Source organism: Lissotriton helveticus, chromosome 3_2 (assembly GCF_964261635.1).
Source record: "Lissotriton helveticus chromosome 3_2, aLisHel1.1, whole genome shotgun sequence".
Lineage (NCBI taxonomy): Eukaryota > Metazoa > Chordata > Amphibia > Caudata > Salamandridae > Lissotriton > Lissotriton helveticus.
Genome location: NC_136062.1, coordinates 463,854,289 through 463,875,118, shown reverse-complemented (window position 1 = coordinate 463,875,118; position 20,830 = coordinate 463,854,289). Strand labels below are relative to the sequence as shown.

Below are 20,830 nucleotides of genomic sequence, written 5' to 3'. Positions count from 1 at the left end.
ATGTTCCCGAAGTAATTTTTTATCGTTTAGAAGACATTGCCTTGTGGGGACCTGGGTTCAGGTCCCCACAGTGCAATCAAGTCTAGACAGCGTGAGTGTGTTATCACACCCAAGTCCCCACAAGGATAGTAACACAAGTCTCCCCCCACACACACACACCAAAATTTGAAGACCCCAATCAGAAGGGCAGGGCCAACTGTACCAATATAATACCGGTTCTGTTACATGATTTGCAAAAGAGTCAACATTTTATTTTATATCTTTATTTCACATCAGCAGAACATTTCACACTCAATGTAATTCATCATCAGATGCATCACTGGCTCAGCTTGAAGCCAGATGTCAGGCAGGTTGAAAACATTTGGTTCACAATTGGCGACCACTGTTGGCGACGTGCTACTTACTACTTGTGACAACAACACGCAACACAACAACTGGCACAAATTCAGCAAGAGAGAGAAGAAGGACGACCAAAAACTGAGGCTCAGAGAGAAACAAATGCATCACTTAAACCATCCACCCTTTCTTCACGTTGAACAGATGAACATCTGGAGTCAGGACCCTCTGTGCAGGTGTGGCATGTCGGCTGCTCCTGGGTTAGGCACTCACTGCAGGTAAATATTGGAAAACACAAACAAGTTGTTGAAGTTTGAAAAGACTCATCCACCGACTGATTAGCAAAAATCACTCAGGCTTTAATGTTAGCCAAGGAATATGTACAATACACATTTACTGTGGTGATTATTTACTTATCATTTGATCATTCTAATATATGAATGGGTTTTGCTGTTTTTGTGAACAGTCAATCCCAGCCCCATGATAGAGTTGGTCAGCAGCACTTTGGGGTCAGTCAGACCCCAGCAGTCTTTGCATGGAGGCTGCAGAGGTGCCGTCTCCCCCCATGCCATGGCAAACCACCCACCCCAGTTAAATGTAAGTGTTGCAGGAGAGGTCCTTTTTGCATCTCACAGATAAGCTCCCAGAGCAGAGATTTATTTCCAATAACACACAACCGAAACCAATGTCCCTGACATGCAGGCAGTTTCCCCCAGCACATGGAGACCACTGTTTTTCCCTGCCCGGTTTCACCATGTCTCCCATGACAGACACAGGCAGGTCAGGTCTGCTTTGGGAGCCCCACCCACAGTGGAGGCTGCACCTGCAGTCAAACAGTAGTTGTTCACCTCCAAATAAGAGGGGGAACTAAGGGCTAGATGAAGGTAAATAGGATTTACTGATTCTAAAATACCGAATTTTACCGATTCGGTATTTTAGAATCGGTAAATCCTATGTAACTAATAATTCAGTAAAAATTACCGAATCGTTAAGATTTGGTATTTACCAAATCGTTATTTACCGATTCGGTAATTGCCATTCATTCCTATGGGCCTGGAGGCCCATAGGAATGAATGTCAATTACCGAATCGGTAATTACTAATTCGGTAAAATAGGGAAAGAGTCAAGGGGGGCAGGGTTTCACTTTGACACCCTGTTGCACCACTGAATAGTGCTTGTGTGCACATGTGGCACACATACATGCCCTAAGTGCATGTATGTCTGTCACATGGCACAGGTGTAAATGCACAGATTTGCATTTACAGAGGTATTCGTTATTTACCACCAGCCAATATTTGGTGGCAAATAACGAATCCTTAAAGCACAGAAGCACTCTTCAAAGTGCTACCTACATGTCATTTACCGATTCGGTAAATACTGAATCGGTAACTGATGATTCGGTAAATACCGAATCGGTAAATACTGATTCGTTATTTACAAAATCCTCCCCTGCATCCCAAATGCCCAATACCGGTCGGTAATGGCCGAAATTCGGTATTTCAGCCATTACCGACCGGTATTGGGCCACCTACATCTGGCCCTTAGAGTTTCCCAGAGCAGTATCTCACTAATTTACAACAGGATTCCCCTGGGTAAAACGCTATATTACAATGGTGGTAGAGGAGGACATTTATTTACTGGCACTAGTGCCTCATGACACGTCACTACTACCAAAGTAAGATGGGAGAGGAGGCTATTTATTAACTGGCACGAGTGCCCGTCTTTACTGGGCATCTACAGGAAACGTGGCAGGTCCTAAAATGCCAATTAGCAGCAGGACTGCCACTCCACCAACCGTTAAATGGCCCCCTTAGTCTTCCACTGAAAGGGCAATGACACATGTCACTACTACCAGAGTTAGATAGAGGGAGATGAGGCTATTAAATAATTGTCACCAGTGCCCTATGACACGTACTACTACTACAAAAGTTAGAACTACTACAAAAGTTAGATGGGAGACAAGGCTATTTATTAATTGCCACTAGCGCCCTTGCACGTGTCACTACAACCAAAGTGAGGTGGGAGAGGAGGCTATTTTATAATTGCCACTAGTGCCCTTGCACGTGTCACTACCACCAAAGTGAGGTGGGAGAGGAGGCTATTTATTAATTAATAATTGTGCCCTCGACATGTCACTACTATCAAAGTTAGATGGTGGCAGACAGGACTATTTATTAATGGGCGCTAGTGCACTTCGTTATGGGCATCATCTGGAGGTGTGAAAGGGTCCAACAGTGGCCCAGCTGTATCTAAAAATGTATTTGAATCACATGCACTGACTTCAGGAGTGAGTTGAAAACTATTTCAGAGCTCTTAAGAATTCAAGATTGTTGTTTTTTATAAAGTAAACATATACGTGTATGTTAATCCTTTTATGCTGAAACCACACCAATCTCAATCACTTACTGACTGGTGCTCATGGGTCAGACCTCACCATTATTCAACATGTTCACCTAGAATGCTGATTATTTAAGGTCAATTTGTACTTGCATATTATAGTTTCTCTGCCCCTGCTCCCCTATTTATTGAGCCTTACTCTCAGATCTAAATTGCACAACCTTGCACTAATTGACATCACATGTGATAGCCCAGGTAGGACATATGCAACATTAGGTACCCGGTGTTGGAACTTTATTTGAGTATTGGTGGACATGTGAATGGTTTGGCCTTCCACTGCACTAGGGTCACACCCTTAAATCCATTCCATGTATAGTTTGTATGTATATCTTCAACTGACCCCTAAGCCAAGAAAGGCACATTCTGGACCCCTGTGGTTAATGGATGGACTGCATGGCCAACGTGTGCTACTTGTACACACTTTATTCTTGATAGAACATTGGGTATCTCTTCTGAACAGGAACAGTACCCTTAGGTTACAGGCTAACCCCTTGCACAGTAAACTAGAGCCCATGCCTTGGTGCCACACAGGCCATCTGACACTTCTTCTCAGATAAGAACAAACACCTGCTGCTGAGCCTCATTGATGAAGAGCCAGTGGGTCACTTTACCGCAGATACACTTACCGAAGGTGTAGGTGGCCTGAAATCCCTTCATGTTCAACGAGTCATCACTGTGGAACTGGAGCAGAAGGGAGCTCCCGGTGGAGGTCACTGGTGGCACTAGCTTGGATCCACAGTATTTGCCAATAAGCGGGGAAGTGATCTTGGCACCATCGAAGATAGACAAGGAGTCAAAGGAGCACGATGAATCGGGTTCAACGGCAAAAGATGTGAACGTCAATGAGACCTGCAGTGTGTAAAAGAAGTATGTGTTAGACCTTAAATTGTGTGTCATGCCGGCAGGAAGTAATGTGCCATAAGGATGAAAAACTATCTGACAGCCGTTTCTGCCCACCTCTAACATGCCAGTAGGGGGCAGTGTGACATAAGGAAGGAGAAGTATTTGTTATCCCTTGTTGACCATCACTCTCCCACCAGCAGGGGTCAGTGTGAAATAAGGAAGAAGCATGCTTTGGCCAATATTTATCATCAATGTCCTGCCAGCAGGTGGCATTTGAGCTTTTATATATACAGTTTGGTGCCTAGGCACCTCCATCACCCAGAAGCGGCATTCAATCATCAGTGGAAAAGCATGCTAGGTCAATTTCTAGGCGTTGCCTGCACAGCGCTTGCTCTGTGCTTGTGAAATATATTGTTCTTAATATATATATATATATTTTTTTTTGTTCAAGTCATTTTTATTGAAGAAAGAAGAAACAGAACAAAATGAAACAAAGGGGGCGTCCAAATCACAACACAGGAAATACAAATGATACATTGCATTAGATTAGATTAGATTATTGCTGACCTTAATATCACATTACATTACATACTTGATATAGCTTGAATAGGACTCAATTCGTTGTACATACAATCTTCAGCCTCAAAATTATTCAACCTGCATACAGAAAATATAACGTGCATGGACTAAAAGAAATACGTAAGACATACAAATGTATAAATGAATTGAAATACGTTGTCTAAATAACTGAAATAAAGAAATACAGAGGAAACACATGTCTGTGGCCTAGTACCAATTGTCGCGATTAACCTACATCCAGATGATTAACAGTATCATATTGCTAGTGATTAATGTGATATTATATGGGAGAAACAAGTATTCTAGTGTATTCCTAGTACATGGACGGTTTGCTATACCTGCTTGGAAGAAAGAAACCAGTGCATTCTCTACGGAGGATCAAACGAGAAGGAAGATACATCAAGGGATTTCCAAATTTTCTTATTAGAAGCGCGCCAGGGGGAGGAATGTAAAGCACTGTTATCAACCCCTCTAATGCACCACACCCAGTCCTTCCACATTTTAAAGGAGACCTCTGTGGCGTTCTTCCATTTGCACAAAATGACTTTGCACGCTAGGGTGAGTAATAGATCTAGCAGCTGTCGATCGTATTCCTTAATCACTGCAGGGTCGATGGCGCCTAGAATGACATAAATAAACTCTCTCTTAGGTTTGATCTTAAAGATATGTTCTATGAAGTCAAAGACGCTATTCCAGTATTTTCTTAGGGAGGGACAATGAAAAAACATATGTGGTAGGTCCCCTTCAGTCTGGGCACAGTTCCAGCAATTAGGGCTATCCCTTAGGTTAAGTTTAAATAGTTTTTGGGGGGTCCAGAATACCCTATTAAGCAGCATATATTTGGTTTGGGAAAGGATCGGAGACACTTTGTTTACAAGAGCTGAGGCGTGGATTCTATTCCATTCAAGCTCAATACCCGTATTGTGGTGTTCCTCCTCCCATCTTAGTTCATTCCGTCTTTGGGATTTCCCCATCGTCGGAAGGAGAATTTTGTAAACTTTTGATACGAAGTGGCCTGTAGCTTGAAGGTGCGATAGCTGCGGCTTAAGCCAAGGTTCTAGGGGCTTGAACGTGCGTGTAGATAGGACCGTTTTCAGTTTTAGGAAGGCATAGAAATCTATTGGTGTAAGACAGTGTGTAGCCTGGATCACAGAGTAAGGGAGTGGTAGGCGGCCATCATAGAGATCAGAGACCATGTTGATGCCCTTTTTTGACCAATGTTCCCAGTAAGGGGATTCTCCATTAATTGGAATGGCGGGATTGTGCCACAGGGACGAGGATGTGGTCTTCTTTACCTGTAAACCGGTCATGTGAGTTTGGTCTAGCCTCAGAAGTGCTCTCCTGGTGTTTAACAGAATATATTTAGAGAGAGGGAGGTGTGACAGATCCATGGTAAGTAGTGCGGTGTAACCCCCTGAGTACCCCGGGGTTGAGGTGGGTACAGCCGTAGGACCAGAAACTCAGTAACAACGCGATATTGTGGTGATGCACTAGTTTGTTTAATCACACAAAGGAGAACACGAATACAGCAAAGCCGTAAGGCCAGAAAGGTGGGGAGAAGCCGATGATAAGGGCGTCCAACCGTCCTCTGCATGACTGTCGGTCCCGACAGCCACCCAACAGAGGACACCGTGCTAAGCAGTGGCCGACAATGCCACTCGAACTGTGGAATTGGGGGTAGGGGAAAGCGCACTCTCAGTTCGTCCTCTGCATAGATGCCGGTCCCGACATCTCCCAACAGAGGGCAAAAGAAGTATTAAGGGAAATCAAAAGGCAGAGCCCCTTCGTTCAATAACCCTCGAACGGGGACTGTCGCTCTGCATGTTTGAGTTCAAGTCACTCGAATACCCTCGAGCGGGGACTGAGTGCGATGGCGCTTCAATGCGCTATTCAATGCTCGAACCCTCGAGCGGGGACTGGGCGTGCTGGCGCTTCAAACGCGCGAAGTTTTGAAATGCTCGTACCCTCGAGTGGGGACTGGGTGTGCTGGCGCTTCAAATGCGCGAAGGTAATGCTCGAACCCTCAAGCGGGGACTGGGCGTGCTGGCGCTTCAAATGCACGAAGGTAATGCTCGAACCCTCGAGCGGGGACTGGGCGTGCTGGCGCTTCAAATGCGCGAAGGTAATGCTCGAACCCTCGAGCGGGGACTGGGCGTGCTAGCGCGTCAAATGCGCGAAGGTAAAGCTCGAACCCTCGAGCGGGGACTGGGCGTGCTGGCGCTTCAAATGCGCGAAGGTAAGGCTCGAACCCTCGAGCGGGGACTGGGCGTGCTGGCGCTTCAAATGCGCGTAGACCAAGATGTGAGAGAACTCTCTCCAGAGGTACCGCTCACCTGAGTTGAAGCACGGACTCCACGGCGGACTCAAAATATCCGACGGCCGTCTCTGCATCCCGGTCCGTTTTATTCCGGCACTTCCGTGTGCAAGCCTCGCGCATGCGCCGCGCGCGGCATGATGGGTAGCGTAGTTCCCGCCGGGGTTTTGTATGGGGATTGTAGTCCGGTTACCGTGGATGCAGCGCTGTTTGTTTCTTTGCCATGTTCCGTGTCCTAACAGTACATCCTCCTCCAACCAACCTCCCTTAACCAGGGCCCGGCTTGTCCGGATGCTTAAGGTGGAAGGCGGACACCAAACGAGGAGCGCTTAAACCAGACACAGGTTCCCACGTTTGATCCTCAGGCCCGAAACCTTTCCACGCCACCAGATACCAGAGCTTGCCCCTGCTCCATTTGGAATCTCTGATGCCCTCGACCTCATACTCCGTGTCTGCTTCCACCACATTCGTAGACGAGGGGCGCTCCACACCGCTGGACTGCCTAGATAAAGCATCTGCTTTCTTGTTTTCCGAGCGTGATGGTGAAGTGAAAGCCGGAGAAGAACTGCATCCACCTCAGTTGACGCGGCGACAGCTGTCTGGCCGCGGTCATGAAGTGGAGGTTCCGATGGTCTGTGAACACCATGACCACGTGTCGGGCCCCCATCAGCAAGTGCCTCCATTCCATGAAGGCTTCCCTGATGGCCAATAGTTCCTTCTCGGCTACATGGTAATTCCTCTCGGCGTTGTTAAGCTTCCTGGACATGAAAGCCACCGGATGTAGCACCCCGATTCCGTTCCTCTGCGAGAGGATGGCCCCCACTGCCAGATCGGAGGCGTCAGCTTCCACTACGTACGGTACGGTAGTTCGGGGTCGGGATGAGCCAACACAGGAGCAGTGATGAAGGCTTGTTTTAACGCCTCGAACGCTCCTGCATCCCACAGAAAAGTAGTTGTTTTCCTAAGCAGATGGGTGATGGGAGCCACCATTCCAGAAAACCCCTCGATGAACCTCCTATAAAAGTTGGCAAAGCCAAGGAAGCTCTGCACTTCCTTTACGTTCGTGGGAGACGGCCAAGCTACAACAGCCTTCACTTTCCTTTCGGCCATCGTCTGGCCGTTGGGGCTTAGCATCACCCCCAAGAACTCCACGGTGGTGACGTGGAAGTCACATTTGCTGAGCTTGCAGTATAAGGAGTTTTCTCTGAGTATCTGCAGGACTGATGACACGTGTTTCACGTGGTCTTCCATGTTTTCTGAATACATCAATATGTCGTCTATGTAGACTACTACATAGACGTCCAGAATGTCTCGGAGCACGTCATTCAGGAAGAACTGGAACGCCGCAGGGGCGTTACACAGCCCAAAGGGCATTACTCTGTATTCAAAGAGGCCATATCTTGTTTTGAAAGCAGTCTTCCATTCGTCGCCTCCACGCATACGAACGAGGTGATAGGCCCCTTTCAGATCTAACTTGGTGTACACCTTTGCGCTCTTGACCTGCTCCAGGAGCACGTTGATGAGTGGCAGGGGGTAGCTGTTCTTTACTGTTATGGCGTTTAACGCCCTAAAGTCCACGCACGCGCGCAATTCTCCGTTGGCTTTTGGGATAAAAAAAAGAGGAGAGGCCGCTGGGGACTTGGAAGGCCTGATGAACCCCAACCTAAGCATATTATCCAAATAGGAGCGGAGGTATACGTTCTCGGGTTCTGAGAGCGCATACAGTCTCCCGCTAGGAACAGTAGCACCCGGAACCAGATCGATTTGACAGTCATAGGTACGGTGTGGAGGAAGCGTTTCCGCCTGCCTATCATCAAACACGTCCTGGTATCTTAGATACGCTCGTGGGAGCGCTACTTCCTTTTCGGCTGCCGTGGCCACCTCGTGCCCTTGTGCCTTCTCCGTGACTGAGCACCCTGATGACATGCAGAACCGGGAACAGAACAGGGAATCCATCTTTACAGTGAGTGTTTCCCAATCGACGGAAGGGTTATGTTTCTTCAGCCATGGTAACCCCAAAATGATTCCATACTGCGGGGCACAGATAATGTTGAAATCCAAGACTTCCTGAGGTTGCGGTCCGTAGCATGCCTCCATCTTCCCCGTGTGTTGACTGATGGGCCCAGAAACCAAACGGCGCCCATCCACCGCGTACACATCCTCGGGTGTCGAACAGGGTAGAAGTGGGACCCCTATTCTTTCTGCCTCCTTTTCATCCATGAACAGCCCCGTGGCCCCGGAATCCACCATTGCTGAAACAGCGACCCATACCTCCTGCACCTTGACACGCAGAGGGATGAACAGGTGTCTGGAACCGGTTAAGTCTCGCCGCTGTACGGAAGGGATGTATCCATGACTCCCAGAATCCCCTTCATTGTTCCGGAAGCCCGTTAGTTTTCCGCCTTCTTTTCCACCGACGTGGTGGACAGCCGGCTGGGGCTTGAGGGACCTGTTCTAGGTTTCACTGGACACTCCCGGACGTAGTGTCCCTTTTTTCCGCAGTACAAACAAAGGCCCTGTTTCCTGCGGGATTCTTTCTCGGTTGCTGTTAGGCTGGCTCTGATAGCCCCGATATCCATGGGTTCATTTCGTGGAGTTGTAGGCGGTTCGTTGGCATTGGTGTGGCCTGAAGCGGAGGGGGTCTTGTCCTTTCTTGGCCCCACACCACGGCGTTCGCTTAGTCTATGCTCAAGGCGTAGCGCTAGACTGATCAGGTCTTCACAATGCGCAGGTTGGGGATCTATCTGCACGATTACGTCCTTCAGCTCCTCGCTCAGACCCTGGTGGAAAAGCGCTGTCTGTTTGGCCGGTGGCCATTTGGTTTCCGCTATGAGATGCCTGAACGTGTTCAGATATTGGACGAGGCCCGTGGACCCCTGTTTCAGCTGGAGCAGTTCGCGGTCCGCTGTATAGGAATCAGCTCTTCTGTCGAAGACTTTGACAAACTCCTCCTGAAAAGCCTCCCAATCATACAGCAATGGATCGTCTCTGCTCACCAAAGGAACTGCCCATTGAGCCGCGTTTCCTGCCAAATACGAGATCATGAAAGCCACCCTCGCCTGATTCGTCGGAAACGACTTGGGCTTACATGAGAAATGCAGAGCCACCTGCGTTATGAACACCTGTACGGTCGCCGGTTCACCGCTGTATCTTTCCGGTGTGGCCAACGGTATGGCGACTGGCATTTCCACCACTACCGCTGTTTGTGGGTCTGCGCCATGAGCCCCTGCGTTGAAGGGGTTCCGCTGTACATGGTCCATCCTTGCCTTTAGGTCAGCGGTTTCCTGACGGGATACGGCTAGCTCTGTTTGTACGTCGATTAATGCGGCCAATACGTCGTCCATGGCTGCCATTCTCCTTTCTCAACCAGGAGGTGGATTAAGGTTAATAAGGTCGGATATTATGTAACCCCCTGAGTACCCCGGGGTTGAGGTGGGTACAGCCGTAGGACCAGAAACTCAGTAACAACGCGATATTGTGGTGATACACTAGTTTGTTTAATCACACAAAGGAGAACACGAATACAGCAAAGCCGTAAGGCCAGAAAGGTGGGGAGAAGCCGATGATAAGGGCGTCCAACCGTCCTCTGCACGACTGTCGGGCCCGACAGCCACCCAACAGAGGACACCATGCTAAGCAGTGGCCGACAATGCCACTCGAACTGTGGAATTGGGGGTAGGGGAAAGCGGACTCAAAATATCCGACGGCCGTCTCTCTGCATCCCGGTCCGTTTTATGCCGGCACTTCCGTGTGCAAGCCTCGCGCATGCGCCGCGCGCGGCATGATGGGTAGCGTAGTTCCCGCCGGGGTTTTGTATGGGGATTGTAGTCCGGTTACCGTGGATGCAGCGCTGTTTGTTTCTTTGCCATGTTCCATGTCCTAACATGCGGGGAGTGGGGCATTGCCGATGATTGATTTCTCTATTTCTATCCATAATGGAACATATAATGAGTCATCGCTAAACCAGTATGCCCCTTGTTTGCACAAGAATGCTGTTTGATAGTTCCTAAAGTTGGGAAGCCCCAGGCCGCCTTTTTCTTTAGCTAGCTGTAGCTTTTTCATTGATACCCTGGGCTTCTTCCCTTGCCAAAGGAATGTACCGAACAGTTTATCTATTTTATGCAGGAAGTCCTCCGAGAATGTCACAGGGAGCATGCTCGCCAAATAGTTAACTAAGGGAGTGACCATCATTTTTAGAGTTTCTGCCCTTCCCCACCATGATAAGAACTTAGGGGACCAGCCCTCCAATAGCTTAGTTATTTTCTTTAAGAATTGTTCTTCATTAGTTCTTAGGGTCGTGATAAGATCTTTATCAAAATCCAGTCCCAAATATTTAAAGCATTTTGGCTGCCAAGTGAGTCCTGAATCTCCCAATATGTCCTTACCACCTATGTGATTCAATAGTTTGACCTCGGTTTTGTCTTTGTTTAACGAGTAACCGGATACTCCGGAGAACTCCTCTATGGTTGACAACAGGGCTGGTATTGCCTCGTCTGCTTTTTCTGACATAACTAATACATCATCTGCATAGGCCGTACGTTTTATGACGCAATCTTTAAAGGGGATCCCTGGTATGTTGTCGTTGTTACGGATTCAGTACAAGAAGGGTTATATGGCTAACAGGAAAAAGGATGGAGAAAGGGGGCACCCCTGCCTGGTCCCTTGCTGTAAGTTAAAAGGTGAGGAGAAGGCTCCTCCCGCTCTTACCCTCGCTGAGGGGCAGGAATAGAGGGACATGACCATTTTTATGAAGGACGGACCTAACTCAAATTTATGGAGAACAGCCTCTAGATATGTCCAATCTACTTTATCAAAGGCTTTCTCTACGTCGAGCCTTATCGCCGCAGTGGGGGAGGAGAGGATTTTAGCCTTTTTAGGAGCGTGTGCTAAGATTCTGGTATTGTCGCTGGACAATCTATTCTTTAGGAAGCTAGCTTGTGAAGGGTGGATCAATTTTGGTAACACTTTTTGTAAGCGTTTTGCTAGAATCAAAGCCAAAAGTTTGCAATCAAGATTGATAAGTGAGATGGGTCTGTAATTTTTGGAAGCTTCGGGTCCTTGCCCTCTTTTGGTAGAACTGCTATAACAGCCTCAGCTAGTGTCCCTTTCACTTCACCTGTGTCGTTAATCTCACGGAACATGTACAGTATTGGCGAGGTCAGTGTCGATGAGAAGCATTTATAAAATCTAGCAGTGAACCCGTCAGGCCCAGGAGCCTTCCCACATTTAAGCGATTTGATGGCTTCTGTGAATTCGGATTCAGATATTGGGTCATTAAGTGTTTCACGGTCTTCCATAGGGAGGGTAGGTAAGGCGCATCTGTCCAAATAATTTTTTACCTTTTCTTTTTTGACATTTTGATTCTTGTCATACAATTTCTCATAGAACTCTTTAAATAATTCTGAAATTTTGAGGGGGTCCGAATTGGCCACTCCCTTGCTGTCTAATAAGGAGCTGATTGTGTTTTTCTGTATTTTAAATATTAAGGTAGGCCGCCAGGCCCTTCCCGGCCTTATTTGATTCACAAACTTTGAAACGCTTCCTCCTATCTAACCGAACTCCCGCCCTCTCACTTACTATTTTATTGTAAGCGTATTTCTGGTTAGTTAGTTTTTTTCAGAATCTTATCGGACCTATTGTTTAAAGAATTATTCTCTAATTTGGAAATTTCGCCCTCTAACCTCACTAGGGCAGCGTTATAGTTTTTGTTCACAGCAGATGTCAGTTTAATTATGAGTCCTCTTTTCAGGGCCTCCCAGCGGATAGAATCAGTAGTGTCACCCCTTTTGTTGTCTGATAGATAGTCTTTTATTGCGGCTTCAATAGTATACCTATGTTTTTCATCACTTAAAATTTCCTCATTAAGGCGCCACATCGATTGGCGGAGTGACGGCTTTATGTTGGATACCGTGAGTGAAATGCAGGAGTGATCTGAGATAACTCTTGGCTCAATACTTGTGTCTTCAATTCTGGCTATGGCATTCTTGGTGATAAATAAATAGTCAATGCGGGAGAATGAGTCGTGTGGAGGAGAGTAGAACGTATAATCCCAGCCATCCAGATTTTGTAGGCGCTATGAGTCTGTCATGTTAAATCTGCTACAAAGTTTAGTGAAAGCTTTGTGAGCTTTGTTACTGAGAAAGGGGCACTTAGAATCCCTGTCAAGGGTAGGATCAACCGGTAAATTAAAGTCACCCGCAAGAATGTGCACGGCTGTATCAGGGATAGTATCATATGTGTTAGGGGCATAGACATTGGTAATGTAGAATTCAGTATCATCCTTACGCAGTTTGGCCGTGACCCATCTTCCCTTAGAGTCCGTTGTGGAAGAAATTAAGTCAACGTTAGCCTTCCTTGCTATTAATGTTACCACCCCATTTTTCTTTGCAATGGCCTCAGACCCTACAACTTCCGTGAAAAATGTGTTCCTTAGTGTGTAGAATTGTTTTGTTTCCAATTTCGACTCCTGCAACAAAGCAATATCACCCTTCTGCCTACGTAAGTAGTCTAGGATTTTCTGTCGTTTAACAGGTTGATTTAGACCTTTCACATTAAGCGAGAGTATTTTAAGGTTGCCTATTTTCGTTATCCCTATGGGCGTGTCAATGGATGATGACGTCATCATGTTTGTGCGTCAAAACATCTAAGAAAAGAGGATGAACCTGAATGCATACATATTACTGCCCTTAGAGCTTCCCCGCGCACAGTTAAGGCAAAGACCATGTTTAATACCATCAGTAACCCTTGTTGAGTCTCTCCTATATGTCTCTCCTAAATGTAAGGGTGTCTTGGTACATGATCGTTCATTCCTGACGTTAAATGTTATGTGCTGTGAATGGTAAGGTAGCGACATGCTTACTCTGGATAATTTGAGCACCCGGTTTGAATCGTAATCGTAGGTACTAGTGAGAGCAAAAATAATAACAAAATTCAGAAACAGAAGAAAACACCCCATACACATCCCTTTGTCCCCTCCCCTCCCATCAACCCCCACCCTCTCCCTCATCCGACCCTTCCCACCCCAATTGTAGAAAGAGAACATGGCGACTCGGGAAACAACAGCGAGACCGCCTCCACAGCAACACAACCAACTTTAGTATGTGTTAGGAACTGCATGACCATCCTTGTCAATAAATGGGAAACAATTAGAAAACCTGGGTCACTCAGTCATACACTCAGTCATACATCTACTCCCATAGTCATTGACCACGTGTAATTCACCACTAGATGCAGGCTGTGCAAAAACATGTCAATGCAAAGGAAGTGTACAGGAACATGGAGTACATAGGCACTTATAGTCCCACAGTATAAGTAGAGCCCTATTATCTTCAATGTATTATAACTTTAGTTACCCGATTCTGTTGCTGCTAGGAACTGTATAAGAACCTGGGTTACATAGGCACTTAGAGATTCAAAATATAATAGAGCAACATTATCTGCAGTGTAATAGAACTGGAATTAACATAGTGTATCAGTATAATTGACATTGTATACTAGAATTGGAAAACGCCAGTTATTGAGAGTGACATGGCATGACATCTCAGTGACGCTGTGTCATCATAATATATCTGAGCCTGTAGAGGATATTGCAAAGTAAGTAAGAGAAAGCATTATGTGGTACCGAGAAAGGATATTCACTTGTAGCCAGTGGCAGATGCCCCTGTCAATTCTGTTGCAGCAACCTCCATAAGTCCTTCCTCATGGCTATGCAGTAAGCGTTTGAGGTTTTGTGGGTCTGAGAAAATATGGGACACCCCTTGAATAGTCACTTTAAACTTAGCCTGTCCGATAAACTCATATTGGTGACCCAGTGATCTCAGCTGAGGTCGTAGCGCAAGGAAAGCTTTCCTAATACCCATAGTCTCTTTGCTGTAGTCCTGAGATATGTAGATCTTTTGGCCTTTCCACAGTAAATGGTTGTGTTTACGCACAAACGCAAGAGTTTGTTCCACATGTTGGAACCTCAAGGGTTTGCAAATGATAGCTCTTGGACCCTTTTGATTTTGGGTTATTCTGCCTGGTACTCTGTGTGCCCTATCGAACTCCAGAAGTTGGGCGAAAGTAAGGCTTGTAGCTTGTGAGAACCATTGTTCTAGAAAGGCAATACATGATCCGAGAGACTCTTCTGCATTTTCTGGTATGCCAAAAATTCTTAGATTTCCTCTCCGATTTCTATCTTCCAATTCCGCTATTTTCCTTGAAAAGTGGTCGGAGGTTAGGGTATGGTTTTTGAGAGCACCGCAATTCTTGGTCTCAGAGTCCTCCAACCTACTGATCCTAGTCTCAGTCTCAGACAATCTGGAGTTAATGTCTTTGATGTCCTGCCTAACAGCCACCACCTCTTCTTTGGTGGACTTGGCCAAATCTTTCACTTCCTCCAGTCTGCTCAGGATAACCTCCATAGCTTTACTGAAGTCTTTTTTGCCCTTGAATGGCGATATCGGAGTTGGTGAGTCAGACTTTTGGCGCTTAAAAACCTTAGCGTTTTCCTTATCCCCCATGTTTCTATCTTATAGGCAGTGAGATAAGGGGAGATCTTCCTCAAGTTTGATCAAACTCTGTGTTAAGCTGATTGATTGATTGCCCCACAAACCAAAAGTACGTCCTCCCAGTAGATGCACTTTCTTTACGTTTAAATTAGCAGATCACAGTAGGTGGCTGTTTTACCCACTCAGCGTCAAGCCCACGGGAGCACCATGGCATTCCGTTAAACGTTGTTAATATGGCATTCACATGTCTTTCGCCTTGATATAGACCATTTTTGTCCTTGCACCATTTCTAAGGCCAGGATCACAGCACCACGATAATTGCCTCACAGTTATCTCAGGCCCAGCACTGCAGCACTACATCCATACCACAGCAGTGATCTCAGGCATTATAATGATTGATTTTCAGGTAGCAGCACACATTGAAGAAACCTTCATGAATCCCCTCTAACCTTTGCCAGCTCACAGTTTGCTTCACACATTAATGCACTTTGCTTCACACCTTAATGCACCTTTATTGCGCGTTTTTACACTGAAATGCAGTTACATTGCCGAAAATCAAGTCAGAGGACCCATTCTGATCTTATTTGGCTCTGAAAGTGTGCTGCCGCCCGCCATTTTGTGTGTGCTGCGCTCGTTAAGAGGCTCTGGTGGGTTTTGGAAATCAAACTATAGCAGTGAAACTGCTGCGTGTGGATTTTCGTAGGAGTCGATAAAGTCGGTGTGTGGCCCCAAGACTTCTATTCAATGCCAATGTTTGCCGGTGCAACCACTTTGATTTTAATTCAGAGGCTTGTGTTGCGGTGTAGCGATACTATTAGCTCTCATTAGATCAATTAGAGAGTATTCGGTGCTTGGAGCTTGGAAATTGTTATGCTATAGCAGTTGCCCGTTGCAGTGACCTTTGCCTGTTACAGTGATCACTAGCAATGTGGGATAGTAACAGGATATTAACAGAAGTGCCCGCCACAAACGTTATGCATACACGAACTATTTCAGTTCCTCCGCCATTTTGAATGCTCTTTCTTCGCGCCAGTTACCGATGTCAAAAGCTCATTGCCGCTTTAATTTTGTGCAGAGGAGTACTCACTGGGCTCCGTTTCGGACCAGTTTATCTCCTCCGGCGATCACTGGTGGCGCTTGCGGCATGCAGGGCTCCGCCGCTTCAGGCAGCCGCGTTGCTCGGGCCGCCGCTTGAGTCCGTCCCTTCACCGCACTCACACGCGGGAGTAACGGATGAGGGTTATTTTCACCTTTTCTGTGCCTGGAGCTGGCTCAAAATCACACCGTGGACGGAGGAAACCTTCCGATCCCTGAATCGTCTCTCAGGTCAGGAATTGCCTCGTGTCTGCAGCTCCCAGCTTCACCATTTTACTGTCGCTGTGGAGATGCGGAGAATCACGCCGCCATTCTTCATGGCGTCCAAGCCACGCCCCCAATATATCTTTTTTTTTTAACACAAACCTTATTGCATTTTTGTTTTACAATAAGAAAACAGCACATCAAGCCACCTAATACATTGACATATTTCAATGGTAGTATACATACCAATTGGTCTGTATTAGAAGCATTCAACATTTCACACTGTTAACAGTGATGTGTCATGTAACGAATGATTTATAACCGAGATGTGTGTGCAGTAGTACACATTCCAATAGATATATGCTGGTACATGGCCAGACAGCCTTGTAACATCTTGTTCAGGGCTGTCTAAAAGAAGGAATCGTTCAACCTGGAAGTGAGGCTGGGGCAGGAGTTCCCTATATGTAATATGTACCATTTTCAGAATTAGAAATCAATGGCTGTGGTGCCTCCCACGCAGTGCTTAATTTGTAAAATATTAAGTGCCAGGGCTCTGACCAGGAGGCCACTGCAGCTTGCACCACTCATCCCCCTTGTCATCACTGCCAAAACCACTACTAACCATCTCTCTGGCTTGTAAATGTGACAGTTCAGATTATTCCAGGTCCCCACAGCTAAAGGAATCGCTGGGGAGGCAGGTATTCCTAAACAACCGTTTTTCTGCTAATCACTAAATTAGATACGCAGCGCCACTATGTGGTAGACTGTTCCAAGTATGGTGTTAACAATTAGGTGCCAGTGCCGAGCACCGGAAACCAATACAACGCCGGTGCTGAGCAGCGGAAAACACACGTTCAAATTAAGCACTGCTCCCACGCAGCGAAGTCCCCTAGTTTAGTAACCAGAGTCACAGCAGGCCACCCCCCTCTTCAGGCCTCCAAAGTCTAAAACCGCAAACCTTCCATTGGTGTGTCCCATTCCAATGATATAGGTTTTTTTATGAAGTCCCCTATATTCTTCCCTCCTCAGAACCTCATTTTCTGCCAACCCCCATTGCAAAACTTCCTCCTGACAGGTAACTTCCCAAGGAGCTTGTGGGGACTTACAGCGCTTTGTAAGCAGCCTCTTGGCCAAGAGCAAAGAGCGGACCCTAAAGCGCCGTGTCACTTATGAGATTTTGGGCCACGGAGTAAACCCCAATATACAGTGCTCTAGCGTGTTCCACTGATGTAGGCCAGTCAGGCCTGTTAGTGCTGCTGAAATCCAACCCGATTAATCAATCAGAGAAGGGCAAGCCCAAAGCATATATACAAGATCAGCTTCTGGAGCGCAACAGCCTGGGGCACATCAAGGGGGCTGTCGGGAACATTTTGTTTGGGGTTAAATATGCCCTATGTAATATGGAAAATTAGATATATTTAAATCTTGAGTTGCATGAGCTTTTCTTGGGGTATTCTAGTAACCAGGAACACTCCTTATCTGTGAGCTCCCTAATCAGGGCAGTCTCTCATTTAGCTTTCAGGGGAGTGAGAAGTGTCATGAGGTGTTCCCGTGGTCCCCTGTAGAGCCATCGGATTAGGTCTCTCCTGTGTCCCATAGTATGAAGTGCTTGGAGTCATTCATAAGTGATGGGCTCTTTATCATCTGGCACCCAATGTTTTTGAACATATCAAAGGACAATAGCATGCAACAGAAACAAAGATTCTGGCAATCTGTGACCCTGTACAAAATCAGATTGTGACATTAGGGTCCCATCTACAAACAGTGACCCCCACAGTCGCTACCCCTGCCTGTTCCCATGGAGTCAGTCCGTGCGCCGTTCATTTGCCTGAGTGGGTGGGCGAGCCGCAGAGTGGGATTTTTGGTGCTTAAGGTACCCGTGTAATGGAATATTTCAGTGCTGTTTTCCAGTATGCTAGGGCTATGCGCAGAAAAAGTGAGCTGAGGCATCGGGACAAATCAGCCTATGGAATCGCCCCTGACTAAGTTGGGCTGCTGTGTAGCCTATTTTAAACAGGTAATGCCCAGCCAGCCAGTAGGATAGACACTGTAGTTGTCCGGCTATACAACAGCCTTTGAGGTCTGGAGCCCATGCTGCCCCTGGACTTAGCTAAAGTCTGGAACCCCCATGCTGCCCCCTTCCTTATAGTGCTCGAATTTCAGATCCTTATCAGCGTCCCGGTTGGCATGTGGTCATCTTGAAACCAGATGACCACATGCTAACCGGGAAGCTGATATTTGCGAATCTACATTCTCTGTTGTGAAAACACTTTTGAAACTTCTGAAACGCCGCTGAAGCATGTATGCCACTCTTTTTAAAATTGACTGACCTTTTAGTAACATGTAAGGATTTGAAATTTGAGCACTATAAGGAAGTCAAAAAGCCCTGAAGAAGTCCGGTAATGGACGAAACGCGTTGGCTATCCGTTGTGTAACAAAATTTGAATAAAAGAACTCCTTTTAAAATAAAGAGTCGTCATCTGAACTTCTTGGGAAAAAGATTGTAACTTTATAATGATGTGAATAGTGTTACGATTTTCACAAAAACGTTGTGTTAAATATTTGAAGGGTGCAGGGCCATCTGTGCATATATTTTGTTGAGGAGGTGGGAGTTCTGTCTCACTTCTCTCACTAGTAGGACATAGGGGATTATGTTCTAGGCCATTTTGCACCTTCGTAACATTGGATAATTACACTGGGGACTTTTAGGACTGGTGCGGGCATCTTAGCCTTGATCCCCAATTGTTCTTATTGCCCCTGGGCTTAGCTAACGTCTTGAGCCCCCCCATGCTAACCCTGGACTTAGCTAAAGTCTGGAGCCCCCATGCTGCCCCTGGACTTGGCTAAAGTCTGGAGCCCCCCCATTCTGCCCCTGGACTTGGCTAAAGTCTGGAGCCCCCCAATGTTGCCCCTGGACTTAGCTAACTGTAGTTTAGGTGGACTGACTGTGGTGTCCCCTCCCCCAGGTGAGATCAATCTGTATGCTGTTCAACTGTTTAAACACCCATGCCAAAATTATCATCAGTACATTTACAAAGTGGTACAGCAAGCGTGGCAGCATCACCATTTACGCCAGAGCCAGGTGGCCCACTAGCGACAGGGGTAATATGCCCCAAAAGGACCCTTGAGATCTCAGTGCGTTAATCTTACGTATGAAGGTACCTTGCATTAGGTCTTGTATTTCGCGGTATACCCGTTCACAAGGTAACGGAAGGTGCTTGGTGCTGTTTGTAGTTGTGTGTCACCGAATCCATATATGGGCTCTGGAAAGGTATCAGTAAAGGAGTAAGTACAAGATTTATCTGTATTAATATGTAGCCTTGACAAGTGGTCGTACAAGAAGAGCTACTGGGCTAGCTCTACTTTGTCCTCCCGGAGGTGTTTGAAATACAGATGCATTTCATCAGCATATAGTGACACGAACTGCACCACTCGATCTATAGGGGTAACCCTGTGGTCCGCCACCTGACGGATACGCTGTGTGATTTTCTCGACCGCTAATATAAAGAGGAGTGGGGAGGGCAACCCTGCCATGGGGAAAGCAACCCTGCCGTGTTCCGCGAGACACCCAATAGTGGTCAGAGATAATAGCAACAAGTTCTGGCTCTTGCCGTTGGTGATGGCTATAGTAGTTTCACCCACCGGATATAAGCAGGTGGTAGCCTGTAGCGAGCCAAAGCATCAAGCAGGTAGCCCCAGCCTAGGACATCAAAGACTTGTTGGATATCTAGGAAAAGGCATATGGGTGGTGGTCTCAAGCAAATCCATTGTTCCAAACAGGTGCCTTATGTTCAAGGGGGTGTTGCATCGGGGAGCAGAGCCACATTGATCCGCGTGTTTCAAGTGGAAGAGTAACAAGAGCAGTCAGCGAGCCAGAATTGTATTGATAATTTTATATTCTGTATTCAGTAACGATAGTGGCCTGCACGAGGATAATTCCGTAGGTAATTCACTGAGTTTTAACAGGGATGTTATGAGAGCCTCTCTAGTATAGGAGGGCAGTGTGCCTATATCTATGAATGTATTATATAATTTCTTTCAGCTGCTGCACCAATTTTGTGGGAGAGGTGGAATAGAATTTCACCGGGATTCCATCACAGCCCATCGTTTTATAGTGGGCCAACTCTGATGGTGCTACGAATCTCATTTGCCGTAATAGGAGCAGCAAGCTCTTCACATTCCGGTGCAATTGGCACCCTAGACAGAGTTGCTCAGCGTAGAAGCTCAGATATTTCTAAAGAGTTCGGAGGCGGCAGAGCAGTGTGTAAAGCGGTGTAATAGTCTCAGAACACTGTTTTGATCTCCAGTTGTGTCACCATCAGTCCCAGCGTGGGTGTGTTGATTGGTAAGATAGGTGTAGGAGACGGTTCCGCACAAATTAACTGAGCCAGGAGGGTACCCGACCTGTCGGCTTCTGTGTGTGTTCTCTGAGTGTAGGCTCTCTGGTCAATCAGTCGTAGGCATTCTAGCAGCTCAGCGTGTGTGATTCTGGCTTCCTGCAATTCAGCTACTGTCTCATTGTTCTCAATCGCCTCCCTTTCCAGGGGGTATCATTTAGCTTTTGATTTCTCTA

The 20,830-nt window shown here is 46.7% G+C and overlaps 1 protein-coding gene across 1 annotated transcript in view; it reads right to left on the bottom strand.

The window, feature by feature from the left end:
* Nucleotides 1-332: 332 nt before the first annotated feature.
* The window catches only part of LOC144826363 (embryonic protein UVS.2-like), a 99,155-nt gene continuing 78,657 nt past the window's right edge, over nt 333-20,830 (bottom strand). The window contains exons 12-13 of the mRNA XM_078684690.1: nt 3,360-3,582; nt 333-608 (exon numbers count right to left, since the gene is read on the bottom strand). Of these exons, the coding sequence (XP_078540816.1) occupies nt 598-608; nt 3,360-3,582 (234 nt within the window). The 3' untranslated portion in view covers nt 333-597. The remainder of the gene's footprint in view (nt 609-3,359; nt 3,583-20,830) is intronic.